This window comes from Syngnathoides biaculeatus, chromosome 22 (genome assembly GCF_019802595.1).
Source record: "Syngnathoides biaculeatus isolate LvHL_M chromosome 22, ASM1980259v1, whole genome shotgun sequence".
NCBI lineage: Eukaryota > Metazoa > Chordata > Actinopteri > Syngnathiformes > Syngnathidae > Syngnathoides > Syngnathoides biaculeatus.
Window position 1 is genome coordinate 17912747 of NC_084661.1, and position 9795 is coordinate 17922541.

At 47.1% G+C, this 9795-nt stretch overlaps 1 protein-coding gene across 2 annotated transcripts in view; it reads right to left on the bottom strand.

Moving 5' to 3' along the window:
* Nucleotides 1-8288, bottom strand: part of LOC133495445 (calcium-activated potassium channel subunit alpha-1-like) — a 30428-nt gene extending 22140 nt beyond the window's left edge. For both annotated transcript variants that reach the window (XM_061810082.1, XM_061810081.1), the window contains exons 1-4: nt 7629-8288; nt 4098-4256; nt 1230-1291; nt 572-665 (exon numbers count right to left, since the gene is read on the bottom strand). In XM_061810082.1, coding sequence (XP_061666066.1) covers nt 572-665; nt 1230-1291; nt 4098-4256; nt 7629-7865 — 552 coding nt within the window. In that variant the 5' untranslated portion in view covers nt 7866-8288. The remainder of the gene's footprint in view (nt 1-571; nt 666-1229; nt 1292-4097; nt 4257-7628) is intronic.
* Nucleotides 8289-9795: the final 1507 nt, after the last annotated feature.

Consider the following 9795-nt stretch of genomic DNA (forward strand, 5'->3'; position numbering starts at 1 on the left):
AATTTTTCGTTTGCTGGATTGCAATTAAGGCCTCGTCATTGTCCGCTGATACATTGTACGCAGTATTCAAAGTATTTTAGCATAACTAATGAACGTACTTTATAAATAATGCTATTAGAACATTACAAACATTAAATTGTAATTCATTTAGATTATTTAAAAAATCCATCTCTGCAATAGGATAAAAAAAATGCACAGAAAAACTAGAAATATTGTAAAAAAAATCCATTTAGTCATTCATATAACAAAAGTAGCGATATCTGCGTTATATTACACTCAATTGCTAGCAAAATACAGTTGCAAAATGGAAGTGGAAGAAAACATTTTGGTTTTCAAAAATGGCAAGAATTGGGGACATTTTTTAGAAAAGTAGTAGTAGTACAAGATACAAATATGCAGTAATCGATAACAGGAAGACATAATTGCAAAATATGATAACGCACGATGGGCAGCAGTCACGAAGGTTCAAAATGGAAAAAATAAATCGCAAAAGTCCATTAAAGTTCGCAATACTGCGAGTTGAGTCTGATAATAACGACGAAATGAATCATAACTTGGTGGTTTTACTTACTCGGAGGCCGAAGTACAAGAGGAAGAAGATGTTGAAGGCCATGTCGATCTGCAGCGTCACGTCCTCGTAGAAGTTCTGGCACAACTCGATGGGGCTGCAAGACACACAAAAACCCACAGAAAGTCCAAATCCACCAACGCCGTCCTCCGCCATCTTTTGTCCCGGAAAAGACGGCCGAAAGCGCCGCGATGCGACGTCGCCGTGGCGACCGCGCCGGGCTCGACGCTGACGTGCGCTCGCAGCCGTCATCTTGCAATTCGCCGCCGAGGCTAACTTCCTGCTTCCTGTCGTCTCGGCGGCCTTTGTTTCCCGCCACAACAGGGACTCGCGCCGATTGATTGATTGATTGATTGATGGACTTTCTCCCCGCCAATTTTCGGGCAAACGTTATTTTTCAATTTTGGCCGTTTTTCCGAAAGACGTCACAGGAAGTCATTTGCGTTTGGAACGCGATTCGATTGCAAAATTTTCCTCCAAAGATTGGACGACTCCATTTTGCCTTCACTTTTCTGCCTGGCGCATTTATTTCGTTTACCCGACCAAATTACGAAAAGATCGACCGCCATCTTTGCCGGGTGGAAACGAAAAGCTCGCTTCGCAGCGTCACTTTTTCACGTGAAATGAAAAATGAAAAAAAATGAAGAAGATGAATACTCACTCCGAGGAATCGATGAAGTAAATGACCAGAGCGCCGATGCTGAGCACAAACACCAGCACCACCTGAAAGACGGCAAAAAGTCTGTAGTTAGACGCCCGATTTGGTACCAAGTTGCACCAATCGACAAGAAATCGGGCGGGCGGCTCAATCGGCACACGAAGCGCAAAAAAAAGTTGGCCATTTTGGCTGAACGCGGACATTTTGGACCGATTCCGAAGCTGCTACTTTTACCAAAGCTTCGGAGGAAATTCATGTTGGTAACTTTTCATTAATACCCTCAATGGGGGTGAATATAGTTTGGAGTGCACTTTAACGTTTATTTTTACTGGGTTGCCGTTAAGTTTGCATTATCTCAATGTTGTTATGATTTTTAACATTTGAGTACAGATTTGGAGCAAGAATCGTAGAAGTTGACACAAAGGTTTTGCTTTCACGGGCCACATAAAAAAATAATGCGGAAGGCCTTATTCGGCCCACAAGCCGCGAGTTGGATACCCGCCTAACGACCCTTCCGAATAAATCGGAATCGGTGGCGATCAATATTTAGAAAAAAAGTTTTTGGTTTATTTTTGTGATATAGATGGAGTTCCGATCATATTTCACTCGTCCGTCAGTGTGGGAGGGCGTGAGGGGGCGGAGCTTCCGCGCCTGAGCCGAGCTGGCTGCGGTCCATTTCCAAATGACACAAAAGGTCTTCGGCAACAGGAGAGCGCCGGGCATCCATAATGGATGAGCGCCCCCCCCCCCCCCCCCCATTCATCTCCATGATGCGCCATCGCATCGGCAACACAAAAAAAAAAAAACAAACATGAATTTTTAATCAACATTTTCCCTCTTTTGGCAGAGAGGAAACAACTTTTGTGGTTCCCCGCGACAGCCGCGAGTGCGAATGCCGCCTTTGCTCTTGAGCGAGCACCAAAACTTCCATCCATCGAGAGGATGACAAGAGGACAAAACAAAACCGTCCCACACGATGCACACTTTTTCATTATTATTATTCCAAAGTCAGGCGAGCGCAGCACGACGACGTCAACAAGTTTGTGCCCCGTGTGATGCTCGCCACACGCCCGTCATCTGTTGCTTGGCAGAATTTGTGAATTCATCATCCGGAAAAGAAGACAGACGACGATTCCGTCCGCCGTGCATCTTGCGGACTTCCTCGACACTTCCCGGCGGCGGAAGTCCGAGACGGCCGGCGATGGCGAGCGGAGGCCCGTCGGCCCAAAAGACGCTCGCACGACGGATGGGATGAAAACGCGCAACTTTTTTTTTTTTTTTTTTTTTTTTCCCTCGGGCCTCCCACAGTCACGTTGCACTTTCATCAACAGGAGAAAAATAAATCAATAAAACTTCACGTAAACTTCAAATTGTTGACGCGGTACAAGACAAAATATTGAAAACAAAGACATGATTGATGTAGGAATAGACGAGCGACATGTTCGCTTTACTAAAAAGAAAACCAGAACTGTTTTATTGTCCAGTTCAGGGCGTAGAGTCCGCCTTTCACCCGAACTTAGCTGGGAGTGGCTTGGAAATAGGAATGGAATGGAATGGAGTTTTCAGGCTTTCCGTCCATTCATTTTCTTTGCCGCTTATCCTCACAAGGGTCGCAGGGAGTGCTAGACCCTATCCCGGCTGTCAACGGGCAGGAGGCGGGGTACACCCTGATCTGGTCGCCAGCCAATCGCAGGGCACATAGAGACAAACGGCCTAGGGGCAATTTAGAGCGTCCAATTCATGTTGCGTGTTTTTGGGATGTGGGAGGAAAGCGGAGTGCCCACCCGTAGAAAAGCCACCCATGCACGAGGAGAACATGCAAACTCCACACAGGCGGGCCCGGGATCGAACCCGGCACCTCAGAACTGTGAGGCCAAGGCTTTACCAGCTGATCCATTGTGCCGCCAAGTTTTCAGATTTTATGGAAAAAAAAAAAAAAAAAAAGTAAACAAAGCGCTAATTACAAACTGTGTGGGGAAAAAAAAAAAAAAAAAAAAAAAAAAAATGGTGGCACTTTTTTTCACCACAGAGTGGACAAACCTGTTGGACTTTCACCCCAAAACAAGACAAGACAAACAACTGATGTTGCACTTTGTACTATCACATAAGTATTTGGAGCAATTTCATTTGTCGTTTTTCAGCATGTTTTTTTTTTTTCTCCATTTTTTCCGCAACCTCGTGTAAAAGTAGGCGGCGGCGGCGCCGGCGCGGGAAACAATGACAGCGGCCCTCCTTCACGCACTGTCGTCACCGACGTCAACACGTTTCGATTTGGGGCTCCAGAGAGTCGACGGCAGCGTCGGCAAACAAAAACTTTGTTGACTCAAACGCCGCGCGGCTATTTTAAGCAATCGGTCGACACAAAGCGCAAGTTGGGATTCTTCCATCCACGGACGCGTCCGAGCTGCCGGGCAGCGTGCACGACAAAAGGCTTTCAAACCGGGCGGACCATTAAAAGCGGCCGATACGCATCTGCTACATTTAGCTAAGCCGCCGTTGCCCTGGCGACGGCGCTCGCCACGTTTGGGGAGTGACGGAAAAAAATGAAAATGTAGAAAGACGTGCGTTTACGTGCCGCTGTTTTGGTCGGCAACGGCACTTGCGTGAGTTAGCGCAAGGCTTGCAGACAACAACAAGTGCATATTTGGACATTTTTGTGATTTAAAAAAAAAAATTCCAATTCCACTCATCGTCCTGGTTTCTGCTATTTGAAGGCATTTGTCAGACGAGCAGCCGTCGCCGTGGCAACCGCCCTCACTCGACCAGATGCCGTCCCTCGCTCGCGCTCTCCGAGGGGCATTATGGGATGCCGCCGCCTGACCTCAATACGCCGTTTAAAGCCCCCAACCTCTTTGTCTGCCCCACACTTACCAGGACCCGTCCGGTCAGCGTCTGCGCCGAGATCATCACTCCCGCCCAGTCCTTCACCGACGTCATCCATCCAACCTCGCCGGCGCCCGCCGCCGCCGCCGCCTCGTCTTTGTCGGCGCGCTTGAGGACGCCGTCGGCCGCGGTCAGCCGCTGCACGTCCTGAGGCGACGACATGTTGGAAATGAAGCGGCACGTCAGTGTCGATAATCATGGTCAGAAAAAGTATACACACCCCGATTGAAATGCCAGAGGGAGAAGGAAAAGCCTCCTCGACCATCTGAAATTGATTTGGGTTAGTCAAGCCTGACTCCCAATTGACGTGACTTTCAATCAGACAGCCACCCACAAGGGTGTGCTCACTTTTGCAACCACATTATCTCTCAAAAGTCTCTCATACTGGCGGAACAGTGACGAAACCGGTTAGAGGGTTGCTTCGCAGTTCTGAGGGCCGGTGTTCAAATCCCGACCCCGCCTGTGTGGAGTTTGCACGTCCTCCCCCGTGGCTGCGTGGCTTTTTCCCCGGGTGGGCACTCCGCTTTCCTCCCGCATCCCAAAAACGTCCATTCATTGGGGACTGTAAATTGCCCATAGGTGTGATTGTGAGTGCGACTGTGGTTGGCCGGCGACCGGTTCAGGGCGTACCCCGCCTCTCGCCCCAAAATTTCAACAAGGGTGTGTGGACTTTTCATCTCCAACAACAACCTGATCACAATATTTCCTAATTTTTACCGGTTTTGCGACCCTCTCAACAGGAAGTAAAGCGCATTGAACTTTTTTTTTGCTTGCATGACGGTCACGTTTAAAATTTCATTCAGACTCAGCTGAAAAAAATAAACCAGACCAGAAAGACACCGTAAACGCCGTCACCACGAGAACGGTTACCGTGGCTACTGTTGCTAAGGGCTGCCAAGCTGGACAGAAGGCGCTCCAGAAGCGCAGGCCGACTACGCACCAGCAAAAGTATCGATCGGACGGATCTTTCAGCGCCACGAGGCCAATCAACGCTCTGCTGCTTCGTTTTTAGGGGTAATATAACGAAAATAAATGTTAAAAAAAAAAGGGGGTAGGGGCGGGGCGGGGGAGACAGATGAAAATAGCAAAGCGGTAATTATGTCCTTAAACGGGGAAGCTCATTGTCAACCGTGCACGTCGGCAGACGTCGGGAAAATTGATGGCTGTGCTGAAAAATTCAATTCGGCGGCACGTCTCTTAAGCGGAGGCGAGCATGCTAGCTAGCGCTAGGCTTGGTTGCTAACCCTGTAAATAGCGGGGGTCACTAAAGGTCAACATAACCGGAATATTTTGATCAAAAATGTCACAATCTTCCGCAACAGCACAAATAACCTTGTCGAAATATCAAAAGGCAGAAACAGTGGAAATGAAATATTTGGAAAATATTTGTCCCTGCCAATGTGAAATCTTGACATTTGGTCTTCTCCACCTGATTTCTGTTTGAAATGAGGGAAACGACATCAAATTTTCAGGTTTTGTATTTTCTGTTTCAGAATCAATGCTTTTTTTTTTTTTTAAATAATTTCGAATTGAAAATTAAAATTGAAACATTTTCCAAAAAGGGTGACTATTTTAGTTTTTTTAAATTTAATTATTATTTGTTTTTGGTTTTTTTTACAGAAAATGCAAAAATTTTCACCCAATCTGGAAGACGTGTTTAGCGGAAAAACTTTAGAAGCTTGTCGCGTATTATTTTCTGTCTTCCATTCAGCGCATGACTTTTTGCAAATATGTAAAGCTACTCCGTTGCCACGTCCCGTGTGGGCTTCGCTGGCGTCACATTTATTAACGGCGGCGAGGTGAGAGTTCAAACGCTGGCGCTCGATGACGTCCAATTATTGTCCCCGGGACCCGATTCGATGCGAAAAGGTCACAGGCGGGAAGCGCTCGTGGAGGCGACTTGTCAAAAAGTGGCATTTGCGGCTATTGGGGACGATAAAAAAAAAAATAAATAAAGTGTATCTATTATACAGCATCTCAGAGGATGACTCAAATTGCCTTAATGGTGCCAGATGCCGTGGTTCGGTCTAAAAAAAAAAATAAGAATATATGCGAAAGTGCTGCGATTGGCTGGCAACCGGTTCGGCGTCGGCTTCACTCAGCGCTCCTGTGACCCTTGTGAGGATAAGCGGCTCAGAAAAGGGACGACGCCTGTCGAATGAATGGATGAGCTTTCGATGTGCGTCCAGGCCCCCTTTGGGAAAAGCACCTCAAATGGACGACAGTGAAGAAAATAAATGCTGACAAAGCGGGTAAAAACTTCAAAATTATTCATTATTTGAGCTTTACCTTGAAAATACACATAAATACACGTTTTAAAAAATCCTGTGTCTGTTGATTTTTGCGCTTTTTTCCCCCCCAATAACTATCATCACGATCCTATTCTAACAGCGATGATAGTTTGCATCTTTCTTTGATGGTGGGAGGTTTTTCCTCCACGCACGACACAACACGCCGAGGACGCGCACACACGCTCCGTACTTGCTTGCTAGTTGCTTAGCAACAACAACACAAAAAAATTAAAAAAAAGATTTCCACGTGCAAGTGCCAGACGCTGCGTTTCTGACACTGATGCACTTTTCCAACATTTATTACTGGGGGGAGTAAAAGGATTTGGGGGCCGACTGTTTAATCCTACTAAATCCCGAAACTGGAAATTGTTGCTTTTCCGCTCGTGATGAAAATTCACGTTTTCGAACAACATCTGGGAAAAAAATACGTGCATGACCCCCCGACCCTAAAATAAGAGGAAATCAAAAGGTGGACTTTGGGGCGGGGCGACGAAGAATTCAAGTTGGTTTGTTTCCCCCACTTTTCATTTTTATGAACGCTATTGAGGGCCGGGGGATGGGGGGGGGGCACAATTAGGCGAATCTGTGAATATTATTGTTTAAACGACTGTAACAGCAACAGTTGCGGTAACGACAGGAAGAACAAGAACACAAAGGAGAATTACAAAAAGGAGAACAGAAAGAACAAAAAGAAGGGAAAGGAGAAGAAGAAGGAGGGAAAGGAAGAACGAGGGGACAAAAAAAATTGTGGCGTGCAGTTGAAGTTTGAGGTTCAAAGTGCATCGCAAATGAAATCGAAAATGTGCGACTTTCCCACTGAACGCCACATTCCGCAAAGAATTGGGGGGCTGGGGGGGGGGGCATTCTCAGTCCGGACCTGTATGCGTAGCTACGCCCCTGCAAACAACCAACAGTGATTGTTAAAGAACCTAAAAAGAGGTTCAACATTTTTCTTTTGATATTATATTGTGTTTGTTTGGGACAAATCAATTCAAACGCATTGAAAAAAGTATTTTTTTTTTTTTTTTTTTGCTTTCCTTTTCATCCAAGAATGTGCTAAATGTACTTTTTAGAAATCAAATCTGCCCTATTTTTGATTTGGAAGACTTGTCTTGATGTTGCTCATGAAGTCGGACCTTCCATTTTTGTTTTGTTTTTGTTGTTGTTGTTGTTCCCCCCCCCCCTCCCCCCTCCAAGAAATGTGTCGGACTTTGGAGGGTCTTCTTACCTTCTTCCGGGCTCGGCACCGGCAGCAGACGATGCCCAGAAACTTGAGGCTCCTCCACAGCAGGATGATGAAGAGCCCCCCGAAGAAGGTGACCATGGACGAGGCCAGGAAAGCCCACCACATGCGCTGACCGTCGCTGTCGCACGGCACGTCGGCCGAGAAGGGGATGATGACGCTCATCTTGGGGAAGTGCGCCGCCGGGACCGGCGGGGCCAGGCGCTCCGGGCTCTTCGGCATGGTGGCCTCAGAGCGGCGGGGGCGAGCGGTGCTCGTCGGCGGCCTGCATGACGGCCGCAAAAGTCGCCCGGCTTCGGCTCGGCGGCCTTCGGGCGGGGAGCGCGTTCCTCGCGGACGCGAGCATCCGGCGTCGCCGCGCCGACGCGGCTTGTTGCCCGTCCGCGCGTCGAACCTGGTCGGTGCCGGAGAATCCCACGAGGGATGCTTCCTTTCCGATCAGATCTTTTCAACGATTTAAAAAAAAACAAACAAAAAAAAAAAACAGAAGAACAATCAGCAGGGTGCAAAGAGGAGCGGGCGGCGTGGCTGCTGCGAGCGCGACCGTCGCGAGTGTGCGTGGATCGTGGCAGAAGCGCAGGTGGGGCCGAGTGGGGGCGGGCCCAAAGAGGGCTGCTGACCTGATGCCAATCAGCACGGGGGAGGGGCGCGCTTGGCCACGTTCAAAAAAGCAAACAAACAAAAAAAAAAATCACCCCGTCCAACCAAAAACTGTTAAAACAAACAAACGAACAAAAAAAAAAACCTCGGCCGGCAACCCCGGTCCAGGATCGCCACTGGTTCCGAGCCCTCTAAAAAGTACTGTCAAATAGAGGCGGTGAGTATGCGCTAAACACGGAGAGAAAAACATGGGGAACATTCGCACTCGGTGTTATTATTTGGAATAATAATGACGCACATAGCGCGGGGACGTCACAATTTGCACAGGAGGAAAATTTGATGCATCCTTAGAAAGAAGTGCAGTAGAAAACAGCCAAAGGTTGTGTGACCTACTGTCATAATTATTGCGACGAGTCGACGGTACAAAATTATTGGTTATTGCTGTACTACCACAAAGTGTCCACTCGATGGCGCCAGAATTTACGGTCTACCGGTAGAAGCCAAAGTCGAGGTCAAGAGGTCAGTCCAGCAAATGTCTTCTACGCAAATTAGGCAATACACTCGTCTGCTTGCTCAATTCAAACCATCAAACATATCAAATGAGTAACAGCTAATGATGATTGATCAGCAGTGCAATAGAAATACGAATCGGCTTCTCCAGTTGTTCCGCCGCCGACGGATGAGCAATGCTTTGCTCGCGGTATTTTTAGGTTTCATTCATTGGTTGGTTGGCAGCGTCGGTTCAAATTTTGCATTGCGAAAAACTTCCGGGTGAAATTCAGTCGACCGGGGAGCGCGGCCTCATTTTCATTTCTAAGTTTTCTTTCTACAACAAATGCGAAAATAACTTGATAACTGGAAATGATCTGAAGGGATATAGCACAGCATATTTTTTTTCCTCACGGAGGATTATTTTACAGATTTACCCTTTCAATCAACAAATAAAACTATTCAATTGATATTCGACAGTTTAAAAAAAATGGATCCGATTGTAATGTAATGATCTGAAGACTTGATAAAAAAAATATTAATAAAATCACAGTATGGTAAAGGGAGGGGGAGACTGCAGAGACGATCAGGGCAATAGCACATGTTGACACTAGGTGGCACTTCAGAGTTATATTAAAGAGATTGAGGTGCGTAAAAAGTGTATTGTCGTTTATGAATCACGAATAAAGGAAGCTGTGTTCGACTTACCCGTCTGTCGTCCACTTTTATACAAGATTTGCACACAAAGATCTTTTCGAATTGCACAAATTTCTCGTTGGCTGCCATCACAGCCGCCCCGCAGGGGGCAGTCTCGACGGAAGGCCGGCTGCCGTTCTGCGTCTACGGCCAAGCCGACCGCCGGCGCGGGACCGACCGCATTCGTTTGATTACCTCACGGGCAATTTTTTTTTTGCGCCTCGAATTTCAAATTACATTTTGTCTGCAACGTTCACTAAGGTGTCAGGAACTCGCTGTCCGAGATATGAGCGCTCAAACCTGTGGAGGACAGTGCCAAAATTAAGTCAACCCGTCATCAAGAATGTACTCGTTACTTTCAACGTAA